Below are 21,098 nucleotides of genomic sequence, written 5' to 3' on the forward strand. Positions count from 1 at the left end.
GTTAATCAGATTATCAGATGGGCAACACTTGTATACTTTATGAATTGACCCACCTGATTGGATGTGCCAAATTTTTGGCTCGTCTAACAATAATGTCGGTGTGCATATGTTGAACGGGTAAAGAAAAAGCAAAGGGCAGTCAGGAAATTTTACTCTTAAAAGCACTGCCCCAGAATATCGGTTAGCATACACACTATTTGGAAAAATCCAATTCCCTGGAGAATTTCACAGTAAAAATAATAATATATATATACACGGCTGATTTTCAGGATATCCCACCAAGTGCTTTTATATGTTTTAGGCATGTCTTCACATGATTTTAGATGGTATGGCCCACCGGAATTCCATATACGGCTGATTTTTGGGATATCCCATAATTTAAAGGGGACCCATCAAATGCCCATACATCATGGTGGGGCCCACACAGCTCGACCTCATGGGGAGTTCCCATGAGCTCAACCGTATAGAAACTTTTCATATATATATATATATATATATATATATATATATATATATATATATATATATATATATATATATATATAGGCATGAATAGGTAGATCCTTACCATCAACTAACTACTTAAGTCCGAAGGACATGATGACCAGATACGGTTCGATGGAAATTTTCCGGCCCACTCATGGCCTTTGCGTGCAGAACCTCTCATAAATCAGGTTTGACCAACACATTCGGAGGCTCAGCCTCAAAATCAGGAAACGAGGCTCATCCAGCCACGCCACCACCCCATTGAATGTGCGGGGCTGGCAATTATTTTAAAATCGTCCACTGTGCCACAAGTGCAGTGCATGTACCTGATCAAGCTGTTGACCAGCCTGCCTTCTGGGTCATCTCATCTAGATGTTCATGTCCACCTGATGGGCGACTAGGATATGTCCAACACATGCATGCATAGGCATGTGAGGGTACCCATACAGCATTTTTTTTTAAACATTCCACAGCATTTCTTTCATTGTTACAATGCGGGAAAAAAAATAATAATAATAAATTCTTTGTAGCCATGAAAAGCGTTGGTTTGAAACTGGGGCAGAATAGAAAATATCAGGTTGAGCTCCAAAAAGAAATAAATGTCCCTACTAGAACCATTGTTACACGTTCAAAAAGAATTTTAAAATAACTCGAGGAATGTACAAAAGAAGTGTAATCCAATTCTCAATCTGTGCAAGATCAAATTACAAAGAATTTCAACATTCAAAGGCAAACCTGGACAAGATGAAAGAGCAAAAGGGAGTACAAGATCGACCCGACCTTCACTAAGAAGGGGAGGGAGCGCTTTTGTCTTTTTCAATAGAGCTTTATTCTGGTGACAATTGGGCTCCGGCATATGGGGCATGATTGAAGGCTGTCTCCACACTCACAGCATGTCTGCAAAACCAATTTCAAACTTCTCAAAACCCCCTCAGCTTGGATATGGAAATGGATAAAAGATTTCAGATCCAAAGCGAGCGTAGATGCATTGGAGTAAGAGTCTGATGTGAGTGGCAGAGTTCTATTCCTAATAGCAGTGAGATATATGTCTGAAGAGAAAGTTTCTGACACCACCAAAAGTAGAAATGTTGTTACATAGCGGGCAGACAATCCTCACTGATTTAGGTGAATGTGGTGTAAAATAGATGACTGGTAACAGGAGCTAAAGGCATGAAGCCTTGAAAATTTACCTGATGGCCGCAACCAAAGGCCATGTCTTTGGGGTTAGTAAGGCAAATAGGGCAAACCTGTCCAATGAGGAACAAAAAAGTGATCAGCTTACAGATCTTCAAGGGTTGATCTTCTTTTTCTTTTCTTTCTTTTCTTTTCTTTTCCTTTCTTCTTTTTTTATTTATTTATTTGATGACGAGTAGAATGTTTTTCTTTTCTTTCTGTTTCTGTTTTTTGCTAACCTGCAATAAATATATGAAACAAAAGGGCAACCCAAATTTAATAATCGAGGGAAAGGCCAACCTGGTTGTCCCACGAAGCACTTGCAGGTGGAGCTGAGCTTGCAGGAGTGTGTTCATGGTAAGGAGATGTCGATGACTTGTGTTCAGGGTAAGGAGATGTCCGCATGGATGAAGTGTGTTCAGGGTAAGGAGATGTCCGCATGGATGAACTGTGTTCAGGGTAAGGAGGCGAACTTGGCTGGCAACTGCTGGGACGGGAAGGCTTCGAGTTGAAAGAATATGCACCATGACTTCCAAGAGGTGGTGGGGGGAGAGGGACCCAATCTGAAGCCTTCCCCTTCTTACGACTGCTTGACCACAAAGGAGAAAATAATGAACAGAGGTCAACTTGAGCCTCGGAATATGTAGTCATGCCAAAGACCGACAATCATGTATGAGAGTGGTGTTATTACCCCAAGATGTTAAGCTCTATTGTTGCTTTATACTGTGAAGGTATCTCCATCAGTGCAGCGAGTGCAAACTCAGTCTCTTTCCGGGATATTGGCATATTCTTCGACATTATCTCTGTGAAATTCACGAACTGGAACACAGAATCAATTTTCCCAATTAAGCTTTTGGCTGATTTGAAACATGATATATATATATATATACACACACACACACGGAAATGCTCACCTGCGAACCAGTTCGTACGTACTACATACGAACTTTTTTGAGAACCCATCATACGTGATGTGGATCCAAAATCTGAACCGTTCATGTGAAGCAGCACCTCGTGAAACCCCCCGGGACCAAGTTTTACTTTTCTCTAAAACTTTGATGGGCCATGAAAAATGAAAACAGTTTCCTCCCTTGATTTGCATTTCTCTTTGCTATGGCCCACCAGAATTTTAGATCAGGGTGAAAATTTGTCACAGGGGTTTTCATGGGATTCCGCATCACATGGACCGTTCAGATTAGACACCCATGACACGTGTGCAAAGGTGCACACGTGCGTAGGTGCGCAGGGGAGCATGACTCTATATATATATATATATATATATATATATATATATATATATATATATATATAAACAGCCAGCAGATAGCTTCAATGCACTCTGCATTTCTTACCTGGAAGTTATCAAATGCCCGAGAAGGAATGTTATCGTCGAATTCCCTCATCATGTCCCAGGGTCCATCCCCAACTCCAACTAAAATAATTGACAGTGGATACTCACTGCAACAAAATAAGAAGGTAAGTATGCAGATTCACAAAAAAAAAAAAAAAAAAAGGATTTTTTCAGCAAAATTCCTCCCAAATCGGATTTTACCAAATAGTGCTTCTAGGAACCTATAGTCCCAGGCGGGGCTTTTTCAGATGAGAAATTACATTACTGTCCTCTTTTATGTTTTTTAATAACAAAGTGGAGAATGGAGAATTGTGGGGCCCACGTGGTGTGTCTCACATCCAAACCCATCCAAAAAATGCAAACCAACATAATTATTAGACAAACCAAAAATATGGCAGATTAATCATAAGGTGGGCCAATACATAAACAATAATGTACACCATTCAAAATATCCCAACTCAACTGTAGCCCATCCAATGATCTGATTGGCCTGATGTTTTGTTTGTGCTATCAGCATTGTGGGGTGCATACGTCGGAGGGGTTGGATGTTATACACATTACCGTGCAGAGCCCACAAGTCTCAACTTTCACTACTTTTAGAGAAAAAAAAATGAGGGCATCTTAGTAATTTCATCTCACAAAAAATGTAATTTCAAATTGTCCAGGCACTAATTGGTAAAATCCAATTCTTGGAGGAACTTTGCAGTAAAAATCCATATATATATATATATATATATAGAGAGAGAGAGAGAGAGAGAGAGAGAGAGAGAGATTAAGAACCAAGAATACCTTGCTCTTACAATAGCATCAACTGTTTTTTGCTCCTGCGGACTTAAACGACCATGCTCAGTATCTACACTTCTTGTGACCTACACCATCAACCATGAAGGTTATGAGATATAAGCTTTAAAGTGACTGCCATAACCAAAACGATTGACCAAACCATAGTAGGAATTAGGAAATCCACGTGCATTTTTGTAGTAAGATCTATTGTATGCTTAGCAGGAACATGGATTATAATTGCATAATCAGATAAGCAATGCGATAGGATGAACTATTTAAGTGAATTGCACTTATTCACCTAGTAAAGTGGAATAACCAAACCATAATTTCCATCAATTCCGTCCACTTTCGCACCCAAATACAGCTAAGAGCTTTCTCTTATTGGCAGAGTCAAGTTTTTCAGTACTTAATTGACCAACATGTGCTATTAAATGACATTTCCAGCTATTATTTCAGTTCTTCAAATTAACAGGCCTAGCAAGTTTTCTACTTTGGCTTTTACTTCCTTGATTTTTTAGTATTTCCTTCCAAGTTCAATCTCTCTCATGTCTCTCTCATTCCAATTGACAAGATTTGGGCCAGGGTGCACATCTCATGTTAGTATTTCGACTTTGAGAAGGGGGGAAAAAAAGTGGAGCCAAGGAGATCTCTCATGCCTCTCTCATTCCAAATGACATGATTCGGGCCAGGGTGCACATCCCGAGTTAGCATTTCCACTTTGACAAGGGACAAAGAAAAGGGGTGGAACCAGGGAGATATCATTGGGCCATGGTATAGCTATTTCCATATTGATTAATCAATTAAATTATATTTTAATTAGTCCTTTCCTTTTCTTTTTCTTTTCTTTTTTGGTTTCACTTTTGGTGTGGCATGCTTGCCCTTTTTAGTAAAGTCGCCATTCTCATAAATAAAAAATTTAAAAATTTAAAAAAATTTAAAAAATAATAATAATAATTTTTTTATTTTTTATTTAAAAAAAAAAAAAAAAGAAGCAGAAAGAAAGAAAGAAAGAAAGACACTTTGGTGATTCCTTATTCCTAATTTCCAATATCTCTTTTTTAACACAGCTTTCACTCCTGCATTAATTTTCTATGCATTTCCCATGATTGAGACTTCTAACATCCCCTCCAACAGAATTGTTCCTTAGGTAACTAGGACAAACTGGGCCAAAGATAATACCTGCCCATCAGCAATTATCAACAAAACATGGTACTGCCCACCACTCTGCTCCACAATGGTCATAGCCATTTCAATGATCGGGGCAAATGATGTCGGTCCTGCCACAGGAAAGCAATAAAATCACGAGTTATATCACTGACTAGCTCATTGGAGAATCCTAAAAAAAGAATAAAGCAACAAAGAGTGAATAACAACCAGCCAGGCGCAGATGCGGAACTATTTCTCTGTACCGCATCAGTGCTTCCTCAAATCCATTACAAAGTCTATCATCTGGGTAGAAACTGAAGACATCTTGATCATGAGTCGATGCTGCCAAAATACAGAAGGTACTCATCATCTCCAAAATCGAGAAAAAATCTCTTTAAAATAATTAATTTAACAAATCACTTCAAAAGAAACTACCATCTCCAAATCCAAAACAGGGGATCAAGTTATCCTCATCAAAAGCAGACAAGGTTCTTCCAATAATAGAAATTGCTTGTTCGTAGGGATTTTGAGTGTCTCCAATGTGATGCAGGCACCGGCGGTTGAATGATCTATTACCTGGAACATGCAATAAGTTAAGCATGTAGTAAACTAGAATAAAATTTTAGAGCACATAGATGAAGGCGAACCTGTCCACTCGTTGCTCTTTGTGAAGTCAATACCAACAATGAGATTGGAAGACTCAAGGCCAGCATGTGCAAGAGCCTCAGTCACCTGTGAATGTGTAGCGTTGATCATTCTCATGATTCCAGTAATCGTTGAAAAAATAAAAATGGTTTCCTTACTATGATTGGTATTAATTTATTGCCAGTAAAACCATTTAGTCACAATCTACAACTAGTAAAACATCAGCAGACAAACATATAAAAAGAGATTCTAAACATTATCAAATGGACAAGAGTCACGAGAAAAGGCCTGATGCCTAATGAGTCGACACATAATAGGCAAGATTAAGTACTTGACATGGTTTGCAACAGCCTAATTCCTAATGAATCAACAGTTTGTAACCACTCAGATCAGCACCAAAGTATTTAAACAAATGCTGATATGCTTCCCGTGAGAGTTCCATACACAATTTCAAATTATTATATAGAATTTTCTTTTACTGACCAAGTTTACAACAAATTCTAGCAAACTTTTTTCCCAGTTCATTACTGTCACAATCAAAAGCCAGACACAGCATGCCAACTTGTTAGCAAATTCTCAGAGCAATTGCCTTGACTGCAACCACTGGAAAGGACTGTTTTCCAGTTTTCTTGGTGCTTATACAACTGATTATGAATGATATAACATGCTTGAAACAGTTCATCAAGTAAAGTGGGACATTGGTGCTTGGTACCAAGTAGCAGAGATTGTGTTCTGCATCAACAGCTTCATGTTACTGATCAACCGTCATTTGCAGCTGCGAAAGGACCAAAAGTGGCCCAAGATTGTTAGTGCACCTTTGGTGTACATAAAGTTGCCTCGTTCACTGCCAAGCCTAAAGCCCGTGGCTAAAGAAACATAACAGCCTCAGGTGACCAGATTTTCATAGTAGAAACTTTGAGCCTTGAGGACTAATAGACTGGACAGGGATGGCAACTTCAAACAAGTTTGGCACTACCCATTATTCAGCCAAATTGGACCCTTACGGATGAGACCGGGACTCATTCTGAGCCTTACATGGCCCACTGTATGAAGTGAAATGGACTTGCCTATATCCATTCAGAAATTGCAGACCTGCCAGCTGAGGACAGTTTGGCGTTACTCTGCCTATCCAATTTGAACAATATGTAGGCAAGTCTTATCTGGTTAACCTTGTCAGGAGGACAAATTCCATTCACAAGGCCTAACTGGCCTATTGAGAAGCATGGGAGAGTGGATGGAGGAGCTCCAGTGGAACCTTAGCAATATCTACTTCCATGTAGTCGCCATATCCAGATCATGAGCAGGCTTCTGAATACTTTTCATGCCATTTGCAATTGCAGTATGGGCAGCAGACCGTTTGCCTTCCTATAAGTGAAGGCGGCATGCCTCTCGGATTTGCAATTGATAGAGGATAATCGATTTCAGGCAGCAGCTACAATGAAACCTTCTTCTCATGAGCATTTGAACATGCGGAGTGCAGAGTCTCCACCTCTTCATTACATCTAAGGCTGGAAGTTATTCCATAAGTACATATGGCTCGGGAATGATGAAACAAATGTGTCCTTCTCAAGAAGAACCTTCAACTTTTATTATGGTCATTTGACCATGTGAAACTAGCTCAAAGAGTCTTCTGCCGTGTCTTCAGACTTCCGTGCGAATCTTCCTCCCCCATTTCTGGTAATCATCATTCCCCTTCGCTCCCTCCCAGGACATACGCGCCAATTTCCTCCCAAGGCTACCATGATGCATGACTCTTCTAAGTCAACTCTAATGGTCTATTTGGCCCTTGGTTGAGCAGATTATTCCCATCAACATCGAGGAGAATGTGATTACCCTATGACTTTTCCAATGGCTGATGAGATAGCCATGAGTGATAACTTCTCTCAAACCGCCAGTACTCACAACATAGACCACGGGTTCATGGAGTTTCTACGAACTTTGTCTATCCAAGATCACTAGGGTTCATTCCTGATCAGTTATATATGTTGATGGCTTGATGACTGTTTACACCAAGTCTACAAAAACAGATAGAAGAAATCTACGAGATGAGAGCAATCAAGCCAGAGCCATTAAAGCTCGTGACTGTAGAGACTGGATGAACACATTGCTAATGAGTGGCCATTTGTGAGTTCCATATGAAGGATTGGATCAAAGCAGACTCCCATACATATGAGAGAATGGTTATTGCTTGATCTCTCAGTTGCAGAAATAGGAGTTCCTCAAGACCAGATCACACGACCTGCAGTAGTGAGTAAAGGAAAAGCTCCAACTAAAGCATCTCCTACACGAAGTAGGTCCCTAAAAAACAAGGCAATCAATCCCTTTGAAAATAGAACTACATGTTTGTGGTTAGGCAGGTGCTTGGCCGGTCAGAACTTCTTTGAATGTTGGATGATCGAAACAATCAGATTGGCTTCAGGAAAGCATCATTCTGTAAAACTTGAATCCTTCTAACAGTGAAGTATCCCATTCACATGCTCTGAAACATGGACTGAAGTAAAGGCATAAAGTATCCCATTCACAAGACTTGAAATCCAGATCTACAAGGATTTTAAAATCTTAAAATTTAATGGAGGGGCATTTTCACAAATGGCTCGAGTGGGTTGGCATGTGTGAAGTAGGGGCACGCTAGGGGTGGGCAGCCCGTGTGAGGCGGGTGGCTCGCGTGAGGCGAGACCCATGTGAAGTGGGCTCATGTGAAGTGGGGCATGGGCTATGAGATAAAGGGATTGATTCGCCACACTCTATCAGTTTGAACTTTTAGGGCAAGTGGTTAGTTGTCCTGCATCAAAGTAGTATTAGAGCGGGGGGGTCTCGTGTTCAAGACTTCTCACCGGGGGTGATTAATGGATGGGCATTTTCACACTGGGCTCGAGTGGGGTGGGCAGAGGCACACTCAGGGTGGGCAGCCCGTGTGAAGCGGGTGGATCGTGTTAAGACCCATGCATGTAAATTGAACAGCCAGTTATCTATTTTAGAAGTTCAGCTTCTATTCTCCACAATGCAGTAGCTGGTTCCCTTCTCTTTTTTTCTTTTTTTTTTTTGGCAGTTTTGACAGCTATCCCTGCAGATACAGCAACTGTACAATAATTCTGGTAGAAACATACAGTTTCTGGTCCTATTTATGGAATAGGCAGCTTTAAACTGGGTTTGTTTAAACCATAACCACAATCTACAATGTTACAGCTATGTATACAGCTTGTCAGGAAAGAAGCCTTGCAGTTTTCGTAGTATAAAATTCTAGATATTCTCATTTCCTTTTATAGAGGAGCTATTGAGAAATTTGATAGTACCAACTTAGAAATAGATGGCAGAGACACATTATCTTTAGAAACTTCTGTTCGAATGCAACCTACAAAAAGATGGCGAACACATACAAAGCAATGGGTTTTATTTTTTTAGTTTTATAATTTTTTTTTTAAAGAATTATAGCAATGGGTTTATTTATGAGAAAAAGAAAATTTGTCCCTGCAGTTGCTGATCTTACTCTTACGCATGCATTGCATGATTTATGCATCACTAGATCTTCTGTTAGCATGTGCTGCTAGACTGTTTGGTTCATACCAACAGTCCACTACTTTGATTTTTTTTCCAACCCGTATGGTCTGTGGTGGAACTATTTGGTTTCTAAGTGGTCCATAAAATTCCAGACTTTGTTTGCGTTGATCCTGCTACCTCATGAAGTATTCAACATGATTAGACCTATGAGCATTAACCGATCTTTACTGTAACTGTACCCAGAGAATTTGGAATTCAAGGTTCCACCAAACCCAATACTTGCAATACTTGATACCTGAACCTACTTTGAGTAACACAGGCTATTCTAGAAACTATTTACATCCACCATTTAGGTGAGGCTACAACACCAGGAGTATAACTGTCACATACAGGGATAGACTAAATGGAATTATGATTCTTGATTTTCCAATGAATAGAAAAGATCAAATCATCTTCACTCGGAACTTTATCTGGTTCATCTTCTCCTTGGCAGCTGACACCCAAAACTTAGCAAAGATCAAGTGGCAAGTCAAAGTTGGGTTCAGGATCCTAGGAAAAGTGGAGTTGATATACCCAAGCTTTGATGCTTAGGGGTTGATTTATCAACAAGAAAAATAAAATAAACTAAAATATTTATGTTGCTGCTCTTCTCAAGGCATTGTCTAAACTCACATCCATTGGACAAGAATGCTAAGATGACCACCACATGCCCTACTTTTACATGAGCCCGAGTATTTGTCGATCCATGTGCAGATGTTGCTTCATATCTCTTGTTAATTGCCGTCGCAGTGCATGCATCGATTTGTTTAGTATGTTGGCTCTTATTGCACACAAATCAAATTCTAGGTGACTGTGGTGGGAAGAAAATTGCCTCACAGCTTGTGTCAGCTTGATGACTCAAATTGGCAAAATGATTCAGCTCTACTAAGCACCTCATCTAAGCTACCAATCCAACTTAGCTTGACATCTCAGCTCGATTGAAGCCAGCTTCTTCAACAAGCTTTGTCACCCTTTTGGCTAGCATGAAGGGCAATATTTCTTCTCCAAGAAGCTTCCTTAAAGCACAACTTATAGAATGGAAAATCTAACAGAGAATTGCTTTTCTTCCATCTACAAAAGTTTTTCTCAAACCCTTCATTGCATTTTTTACTTGCCGGTAGAGCTAATAGGTAACAGCAACAGTGGGCAACCTGTTACCAGAGTGGACAAGCAACGGGGACAATGATTGAAATTTTGAAAGGTCATATTTTCTAGGGTGACTGTGGCAACACCAATGAAAAAGATAAAATAGGTTTCTTCACCATTCTTGATCAGTGACAAAGAACTGATAAGAATGCTGAGAAACTATAGCAAGGATGAACAAAATGAGTGTCACTGTCAACGAGCACTCACGGTGAACAGTGGTGATGGATGCATCTTCTTTGAGCAATGAAAGATATGATGAGATAAACAGGGAGCGATGGCAGGTTGGAGCTAGATTGAGTTTCTCAACTAGTGCTTTGCATAGCTTAACACCAGTGTTTTAAGTATCAATGATATCGGCTGATATATCCCACAATATATCTTGTATCCCACCTGTGCGATACAAAACACAAAAGTAGTGGGATATATCCCACATGTGCGATCTGGTGAGCATTTTCTATTTTCGATTTTTTTTTTTTTCTATAAATCATGTTAAATCAGTATCAAATTGTTACAAATCTATGATTTTTCATGTTTTGCATGAAAATTTTGTATTGGGAGCTTCGATTTCAAGATTTGGAAGAGATAGGCCGAGTTGCAGAAAATAGAAAAAAATCAAAATTTCTCAATTTCTCACAAATCGGTTGGAATCTTTATGTCCAAACATAAAATCAAACATGTATGTAACCTGATCTATTGATTCTTCTTTTGCTTTTGAATGTATTACTTGTGTTTCCACACGTCTTCTTACATTTATAAATTATATGAATGGAGTTCGAATATACTTACATCAATTTGGTCAGACAACGCATAGGTTAGGCCCACAAAGAAAACCAGTTATGTGCACTTGTTTTTTGTAATGTTCTGATTTATAAGTGTGTATTGATGCCTTTTTTAACAATCACTGAAGTTTCATTGAAAAATTCAACAAATTTCCCAATGTTTCCCGATGTTTCCAACAACATCGATTCATTATGCAATACAACTGATATATCCCTTGTGATAACTGATATGTATCGGTATCCCAAGGGTGCGATACGTAACGTGATATCGATATTTCGAACACCGGCTTACACTACGTAGCTTAGCTTAGACTTAATGCTATGTACCTCATGAAAATAGCTTAAGTCACTGGTAGCCTAATTTACATACATTGCACACTACATAAGCTACGCTACACGCTACATAGCTTACCCTACAAGTTATTTTTCACTAAAACAAAAATCAATTAATGTTTTCAATGATTTGTTGCACTTTTCTATTTTTCAATAAAATATAGCTAAACTTTTCAGCGATTTTAGTAAAATAATAAAAATAACAATATCTAATCAGTTATCTTGCTCTTTCTTCATCTTTATAGTTAATCTTTGCCCTGCTTTTCTTATTATTTTAGGTTGTATTGGTTCAACCATATATCATGAAATTTTATTATTAGTCAGTCTAATTTGGTGCAAAATATAATGAGATTTCATGATATTTGGCACAACCAAGTGTAACCTACACACTATGTAACTTACTCCTTATGCTTTAAGAGAGTGAACTCTACGCTACATGCTACTCGCTATTCAAAACACCACTCTCAACTAATAGCAATGAACAACCATAATTAAACCATTGGGGACCTACAAATTGGATTTAATGAGAAAACATATCACAACATTAGGTATCTCCAAGGTTGTGACTAACCACTTGCATTATGATCAGTTGAAATGATTCCTAATCCCTAATTATGAATCCAAATCAAAGGTTTTGCAGTCTTCAGACTTCACTACCTTGTTGAGACTTCATAAGATATCCAGATGAATAGAAGGAAAAAGAATAAAGAAAACAGACTAACAAAGATAATGATACTGAGTTATTTATTTATTTGAAATATCTGAGGAGATGTCCAAAGAAGATGGCACTCGCCCTCTAATGAAAATAAGTTTGTATTAAATGGGTTTCAGTTCCAAAACTGATAGAAAGTTTGGATTTTATTACCTTGGTGAAGGAGACATCTTCAAATCTGTAACTTAAATTTGTATTAATTAAATTTCACACACTAAAATGGTTTCAAAAAGATGTTCTGTAAAATAAACTATCAATTTATGGATTACTTACATTACCGGTAAAACAAATTGTACATTATTTATATGAAATCATATTTAGAAAGGAGGGGGGAAAAAAAAAACAATCACCATCCTAAACATGCCATGAGGATCTCATTGGCAACACATGTCAAGAAAGTTTGTTCTATCCCAGGTATGTCTAGCATGATTGCTACCTGTTGGTTGCAGAACTTAGTGAAGTGCATACAATTGATCAACATCAACACAAACATGCAGATTTGAACTAGATGGCTGTCAAAGAGTAAATCAATCATTCCTTCAGCACATTAGATACGAGCCTTTACCTCTTAGAATTGACAAAATCACATCAATGACAAAAAACTTTCTATTCTAAAAATTTTCAGCAATAAGTTATTGTTGGTTGCAGGAGCAGGACTGAACGAAAACATACAATTGATCATCATCACACAAACATGCAAATTTGAACTAGATGGCTGTCAAAGAGTAAATCAATCATTCCTTCAGCATATGAGATATGAGCCTTCCTCCAGTGCCAATTGGAAAATGGAGGAGAGACTGCAGAATGGTGCAGACTAGGGAGATACTTGACAAACCAATCCAAGATTTACCTCTTAGAATTGATGGAATCACACCAATGATGAGAACTTTCTATTCTAACAAATTTCAGCAAAAAATTATATTAATAGCATTAACAAGAGAGTGCTTTTATAATGCATATCTAACCAGGGAAAACAATTCCAAAGCCTAATTATTCTCAGCCAAAGATTGATTACCACTCAACCTTTGCAATTAATTACCCCTAGAATGGCTTTACATATGTCATTATTTCTTTATTAAAAATACCAAAACCTTCCCCATTATCCCAAAAAAAAAAAAAGTTAATGTATCAAAAAAAAAAAAGTTTATATATCATTAATGGAGCACTACTATAGTGAATCCTATTTTATCAGAAACAACGAGAATAATTTTGGAGAAACTGAAGGGGAATAGATACAAAATCCATCAAAGCCTCTTTTTTTCCGAAAATAGGTGATAAGGCTCCAATCACTCATTTGGTTCGGTAGAGCTAAGAGTATGCCAACCATAGATGGTAGACCACCTATGACAATGAGATGTTTGATGAGTAGGATCAAGTTGAACATGAATGACACCTAGCATCAATCATTTTGGAAGTCCTTGGATCAATTTTCATCTGAAGTCCAAATCCCACTTAACAAACAAAGAGTTTATACAATGAAGTCAATTTCGTCAATCTTTTAATATCTTTTCAAGTACTTTAAAAATCAGAGTCTTGCCTTCATGTAGTGAGTATTCGTAATACTTTTCAAGTTAAAGCTGAGAACTGCACCAAAGATTCTTTATTTTTCTTCATAAATAGTTTTAAAAAATAAGACATTGATCACTTTGATCAAATGTAAATACAAGATATCTGCTGGAGGTTGGTTGATGCAGGACAATTAACCACTTGCTCTAAAAGCTCGAACTGTTAGAGTATGGCTAATTAATCCCTCTATCTCCTAGCACAGGCCCCACATCTCATGGGTTAGGACCTCGGCCGAACCCCCCTCGTGGGCCCCAAACAGGGTGTCCCAAAACGGTTACGTATGGTAAGTCGGTACCGTTATCATGGGAGGCACATGTTTGGGTAGAATGTGGACCTTTACCTCCTCCTCCTCCTCCTCCTCCTCTCTCTCTCTCTCTCTCTCTCTCTCTCTCTCTTACGGGAGATCAAAGTTTTATAGGCCCAGTAGGCTTCATCTACATTAGCTAAAAATGAATCGTATCACTCCACACCAAAAATAGCAAATGGACAATAATTCTCAAAAAGGAAGAACAAGTTTCATATTGATCTAAAAGTTACGTGATCCCAAAAACGTTTTCAATGGTAGGCGTTTAGATCAGTATTATTTTTCGTGTCACCTTAAGACGATCTCGTCAAATGAATGGACGGTTTAGATATAACAAATATCCCCACCGAATTCGAGCCCTTAAAAAATTGTACCAAAGACATATTAACTTAAAATTTACCAATTAAATTATAAACTACAATTGCTAACTCACAATGCCAAAATCAAATTATTTGAATAGTTTTAAATTGTCATTTGGTGTACGCTTATTTTTTAAAATAGGGCCTTTTGATTTTTTTCATGATTCACTATCCAATAAATGTCCACTAATACATATAAATTCAGGTTACCTGGTTCAAAAATTAATCAGACAGTCCGATACAGCTTCTCACCAAAGAGTGGACCGTTACACCACTATAAACATGTTCCAAATTATAAATGAATGCATATTTGGAATGCTTAGAATATTCCGGATTTAATACATATTTTTTTATATTTTTTTGGCAAAAAAAAAAAATTTTACGCCGTTACGGGCCGTTACGCCCCCGTATCGCCGTTACTACCCCGTATCCGTATCGGTTTTGGAGGTCACCGTTACGCCAACCGATACCGATATGGGACCGCTTCCCACGGGCTACTCCACTCGAGCCTGATGTGAAAATGCCCCTGCATTATTGGTGGACCAGAGATTCAGCCACCTACAAAGCTTCGTCCCTATGGAATCTCAAGACGAAACAGGAAATTCTAAAGGGCATTCGCTTCTCAATGGGCAAAGGTAACAACATATTTTTCTGGGAGGATCTCTGGGTAGGAGAAGCTCCTTTAAAAGAAGCCTTTCCAAACATATTTCGGCTGGCTCCTAACCATCTTATCTTGGCAGCTGAAAGCTACTCCCCCTCCAGTACGGAGAAAGTCTGGAACATTCCTTGTAGAAGAAATCTTCTCAATAACGAAATCAAGGAGCTGGCGGCCCTCCTTTCTCTCCTCAACAACAAAAGCCAAGATCAGCAAGACAGCGACAGACTGATTTGGAGATTTGACAAAAAGGGTACCTTCTCAGTGAAGTCATTCTATAACTGCATCCACAAGAACATCAATGCTCTAGAAGATCCTCCTTCAAACAAGGTTTGGAAACACAGGCTCCCTCCAAAGATCGCAGTGTTTGTGTGGCTGGTTAGCACTAGGAAAGTCCCGAAGGTTGATAATCTAAGGAAAAGAGGTATGTACATCACAAACATATGCTTGTGTTGTATGGGGGAGGCTGAAATAGTGGACCACCTTTTCGCCCACTGTCCCTTTATCAACCAGATCTGGCCATTCTTGGTTCAAAGTTTCATGGGTTCTCCCAAATTCCGCAGGCAGTTTACTCAAAGCCTGGCATGGTTCAGATTTCGGTAAGAAGACCAAGAAATTCCGCAGGCAGTTTACTCAAAGCCTGGCATGGTTCAGATTTCGGTAAGAAGACCAAGTCCGGAGAATCTCCTTAGCAGCTACCTGGTGGGCGACATGGGAAGAGAGGAACGGGAGATGCTTCAATGGGGAGTTGCATGATGTAGGGTTTGTAGTGAGAAGAATCCATTATTTGATAGTGGAATGGGCCACCTCTTCTCATTCCTCCACCGATTGTAATACGCTTTTGTTTTCTTAGGAAGTCTTGGCCCGCTATCTCAGCAGGCCAAGCTCCTCTTTTGTAATCCTTTTCTTTCTCAATATAGTTTCTTGTCTCTTTTCAAAAAAAAAAAGATAAGACATTGGACTAAACCACTCATAATTGTTTGGGCCCACTCCTTGGCTGCATCCCACATTGTTGTAGTCTAATGGGTCCTTGCTGGTAAAAGGACAGATCCTTTGAGGGTTTGCTTATTCCCATTTTGATGGTCGATATAAAACAAACATGAGGAGACCTCCACAAGTTTAAAATTAAGAGTATGAAACGAATTTCAAGAAGTGATGTAGACATCTCCTGAGGTGCTAGAAAACAATTGCAGAGAATGGAAATAATAATTAAATCGCTAACCGCAATTAGACAGGTATTGGGTGTAAATCTCTCCTAATTATTTGCATAAGATGAAGTTAACTTTTAAAGATCACTAGGTTCAAAGGATTCAAATAAGTCCCACCCCATTACATGCATTTCATCCTTCTCCCATCATTTTCCAAGGCTCATACAGGTCAAAGGAGACGCACTCAATCCATCAGCTAAGGTAATGATCATTTGCAGATCCTACGGCATCAAATAAAACAATTTTGGGTCTATATAACAACATCAATGTCTCATAACTCCATGTTCATTAACAAGTTTATTTGGAGAAGGAAGCTCCAGATAGCCAAACTGACTGTTGTTTGGCACAATTCCCATTGTTCTAATTCTTATCTTCCATTTTTACGTTACTTTTTTTATAGGAAAAATAATTGCATAGCAAAAATAAATTATGGTGTAAAACTTTTGGGGTGCAAAGATTTGTTAATTCCACATGCTAACATCTAAATGCCCACCTACATGCCATGTGCCTCCACTTCTTGCTTTTGGTAGACCACACAATGACAATGTAGATGCATTGTCTCAATGATCAGGCCAATCCATCAGGTTGGGCCATGCATGCATGTTGAATGTTGACGTTTGGAAAGTCTTCTATTCACCGTTCATTCTTTGATGAATGTCTGCCTAACAGAAATACCAGCCTGATTCTAGGCCCCGCAACTGCACGTTGGAGGCCCACCTGAAGCAAAGGTAGGATGCAGTAAGGGTATTATAGGTAGGACATGTACAAGGTACAACTAGCAAACCTGAAATTTGCAACTGCATTTAGGGACTATTTTCAATTTGTCACTTGCTTCACAGTTGATGATAAAATGTTGATTACCAAATTCCCATTCGATCATCACCAGCTACCAATGGTTCACATCCGTTGCTATTCTCGGTCATCTCTAATTTCCACAAGGTAACTGGTCATACTCAAGCTTACTTTTTTTTTTTTAATGACAACAGGGTGTCCCCACCCCTTTAAGGCAAGACTATTCCCTGCGGATGCACGCAATCACCCACCAACCACGTACATCGGGTAATCCACGAGGAGTTTGGGAGCAAACCCACGACCGAAGCCGTTTGCCCAAACCCGTGACGGGTATAATCAAGCTCACTTTCACTTGATTAATTTTTTGTTCATGATAAAAATAATAATAATAAAATAAAAAAATAAAAAAAAGATTAGCCCTTCTCAAAACAACTAGTGTGTCTAGAGAGGTAGGTCCCAATGCATCAGAGCGCAAATAGATTCTTCAAAAAAAAAAAAGAACATGAATAGTGCCTAATGCACTCATTTTGTTCATGTAGAAGTAGAACCTAAGGTCCAATGATCAACACTGTTGCTATAAAGAAACTCGAAGGGAATGGGTGATACCTAGAGGATCTCCTAGGTTTCTGACCTTGCAACAAAGCCCTACTTGTTCTTTCTCTGCCGGATCTTGTCTTGCGATGTCTAGATATAGGGAATCTCCACCTTATAGAACTAACGTCCAGTACTGCATAGATTGAAGATCTTTCCTATGATGAAGCATGCCTAACCCCTTCTCCCCCCGAATTGGAAGACCCTAGCAGCCACTTTTGCCAGACGAAGGGGATCATTGATGTATTTCTCTCATTAACAATCTATTTTGCAGGACACGAGTTGAAATGGTAGGATGTTCCTATCAAGGAGATTTCTGCGACAGCCACCTGAGGTGGGGCCCCACAAACGAATTGTCTAGACGAAATAACTGCAGACCCACTTTACGAACTGAGAATATCCTCAGGTTGAGGATCATAAAATTCCACGTATATGCATAAATAGGTTGACATGTAAACGGTTCAAAGAGTCACCATACAAAACAGACGCGATGATTTTCAATACCTGTTCCAAGGAATTGTAGTTATCAGCTATCCTCAAATACCTCCCGTGAGATTTGTCACGTGATCCCGTGCTTGTGTTGGCGTAACTTTGAGACGGCGGCGGAGCAGCATAGTTCGGATGGGATGCCACGCTCGTGTGGGCGTAGCTTGGAGACGGAGGAGGGTAATGTTGTTGTGGAGGCTGGTAGTTTGGATACTCGTATGGTTGAGCATATGCAGGAGCCAGCGAAGAAGATCTTGAACCATAGGATGAAGATGAACGTGATCGACTCGTCGCTTTTGAACTACTCGACCCCATCAATTATACAATCTACAGAACCGATTCTCCAATGCTCAACAAATGCAATACCTCTCCGTCACAAAAACACAGAGTCCAACAATCGAAACCTAAAAAGAAAGAAATCACCTTTCAACTTCAGATCACAGCAAAAGAATCTCAAATCTGCAATGAAATCCGCTTCCAAAAAAAAATAATAATAAATGGTTGAATGTATGTATATGAGGGGATATGCACCGACAGAAGAAAAATCAACGTGGAATAAATCCAAAGACTCAAAAGGAGACCGACTCAAGAGCGGCAAGAAGAAGTTTCCATCGCATTGCGATTTGGAGGCAGCCAAAAGCCTTAGATGAGGAAAGCGGCAACTGTCCACGCAACTGGAGAAAAGAAACCTAAACGCAAACGGATTCTGGTTTGAATGGTAGGAAATGAGATGACAAAGAAGAAAAGTCAAATTACAACTCTTCCTTCTCGAAAGATAGAAACCTATTTCATGTAGTAATGGAAACACACGTTTCCTATTTAAAATAGAACTCTTACATAAATATATGGAGTCCATTCTGCATATACCTGCTGAAGGGAAACGGCGTTTCACCGGCGTCTCAGCCATCTATCGACGGATAACTGTTCTTTCTGTGGAAAGGGCAAAAAAAAAAGGGACTGATAAGGAAGGAGAAGATAAAAATGGCTCTAAAAAAAGATCTGAAAGTCGGATTACTTTTCCCGTTGTCTCCTGGAAGCTTCCGCCCACCAAAAAAGGAGAGAGTTTCTGTTTATTTTTCTTTATTAGCTGGGATTCGATTATCCTCGAGCGCTGGCTATCCACCGTTTTTCCTCAGCCCCTGTTAAGGCTGAGAAAGAAAGAAAATAACTAGAGAGGTACCTGTATAGGGACGCGGATTGCGTCCTAACCCCGCCTGTCTCCAACTGGGAACGGGCAGCAGCTTTGACTGGCCTTCATGATGTACGGGTCCTATCTACAACGTCTGTCCGTTTTTTTTAATATCATTTTAGATATAAACCTTAAATAAAAAAATAAAAATAAAAATAGAAAAACAGATCCAAGGCTCAATTGGACTGCACAATGGGGATTAAACTCTTACAGATGGAGCTGATATTTGTGTTATAACTTTATAAATTGGTTGGATGGCAAATCAACATCATAGGTAGGCTCTGGAAAAGTTTCAACTGTGAGAATTATTATCACCTCTGCTACTCCCGGTTGTGTGGATAATTCAAGCATTGGATTTGCCTCATTTTTGGGCTTATCCCCCAAAATGATATGAAAAAATGGATGGATGGCATGGATAAGTTCCATACATCAATGTGGATGCTCAAAGTTGGTGCCCGTTTCCAGCTAAAGACCGGCAGGGTAGGACGCAATCCGCGTCCCATGTACAGATGCATTAGTTGTCAAGGAAAGGAATTCTGAATGACAAAATGATAATTCTTGATCGCAGTCCAAATCGAAAGGAAATGGCAACATAGAGTGCTGGAATTTTGGGATGACAGTACACATGAAAAATGATTATTGGAATCATAAGGCTTAAAATGGAGAAAAGTCTGATAATGTGATGAATGAAACCAATACTACGCAATTTAGTGATGAGGTGTGTAAGTGCTATATTGTATAAAGCACACCTTTGTTTGTCAAATTTCGTTTAGATAAAACAGCTTATGGAGTGGTCCGTCTAATGTGGATCAAGATGGAAAGTTCAAAACCTTACTTCAAGTCAAGATAGTTCAAAATCCACCAAGTTTAAGAATCTACTGAGGTTCAAGTCAAAAAGTAGATCAAGATAGAAAGTTCAAACAGATGAAAAGTTCAAGCTTTACTAAGTTCAAGATGAGTGAGTTCAAGTTCTACTACACTTCGACTAGAAGATCAAGCCACATCTTCAACTACAAACTCTATTAAAGAATCAAGTAGAAGAATAAGTTCAAACATCCCATCTATTTCAATGTTCAGTCTTTTCAGGTATAACAAACCTTAGAAAGACCTTAGGCTTAGGTTCTTTCAAGATACAAACTTATATGAGTTTTTATACTTATATTAGGCTATATTTCGACTAGTCTAGGCTTAGGTTCGACTAGTCTAAGCTGTGACTCAACCAGTCTAAGAAATCTTCGACCAGTCCAAGTTTAAACTCAAAAAAATGAATTTTTTCATTACTTTTTCGATTAGTTGAGCAGGCTGCTCGACCAGTCGAGGGTTGCTTGACTCGAAGTCCAGCAAGTAAATTTTGGCACCCTTGACCAGTCGAACAGTGAACAGGGCCCTTATCACGCCCCAAACTCGAAAACTGGGTTCACAAAATTTTCGATCGCCAAATCCGGTGCCGACAACCTCCGTAGTACCCCATTCTCGGCTCCCAGCGTTCATACGCCAGATCCCGATCCTAGGATCCTACAAGGAGGATTTTCAACATGAATTTGTCTCATAAGAAGCATAACCACAAGTATACCCAGATCACAAGAACAACATCATCATCACATATCCACTAATATAATCATTTGAGTACAATGCTGAAAGGGAAATACAATATAGAAATATCAAAGAAAACTCTAGAAACTCAACCGCACGCTCCTACCTCAGCTCGGCTGCGTCATAATGTCACCTACACGCATCTATCATGCATAAGCTTATAGAAAGCTTAGAGGATGGTGTAAGTGTGTGAGCAGTATATGCGTGCTCAGAATGTAATATCAGAGTAAACGGAGATACAGATAAGTCCATGAACCATACAAT

The 21,098-nt window shown here is 39.1% G+C and overlaps 1 protein-coding gene across 7 annotated transcripts; it reads right to left on the reverse strand.

Moving 5' to 3' along the window:
- Positions 1–1,180: 1,180 nt before the first annotated feature.
- Positions 1,181–19,209, reverse strand: LOC131239834 (E3 ubiquitin-protein ligase RGLG2-like). Of its 7 annotated transcripts, none has more exons than XM_058237707.1 (13): positions 19,068–19,209; positions 18,920–18,973; positions 18,071–18,456; positions 5,587–5,671; positions 5,375–5,515; positions 5,168–5,281; positions 4,973–5,070; positions 3,800–3,879; positions 3,012–3,117; positions 2,351–2,478; positions 1,960–2,245; positions 1,677–1,733; positions 1,411–1,550 (listed from the first exon to the last, which is right to left on the reverse strand). In XM_058237707.1, exons 3-13 carry the CDS (start codon positions 18,365–18,367, stop codon positions 1,449–1,451), a joined length of 1,494 nt encoding a protein of 497 aa, XP_058093690.1. In that variant the 5' UTR covers positions 18,368–18,456; positions 18,920–18,973; positions 19,068–19,209; the 3' UTR covers positions 1,411–1,448. The 7 variants fall into 7 exon arrangements, with proteins under 7 accessions (XP_058093695.1, XP_058093690.1, XP_058093692.1 ...); XM_058237709.1 differs by having other exon boundaries at positions 18,890–18,973; XM_058237712.1 differs by lacking the exons at positions 1,411–1,550; positions 19,068–19,209 and adding an exon at positions 1,181–1,383 and having other exon boundaries at positions 18,920–19,061.
- Between the last annotated feature and the right edge of the window lie 1,889 nt (positions 19,210–21,098).

The sequence above is a fragment of the Magnolia sinica genome, chromosome 3, assembly GCF_029962835.1.
Source record: "Magnolia sinica isolate HGM2019 chromosome 3, MsV1, whole genome shotgun sequence".
NCBI lineage: Eukaryota > Viridiplantae > Streptophyta > Magnoliopsida > Magnoliales > Magnoliaceae > Magnolia > Magnolia sinica.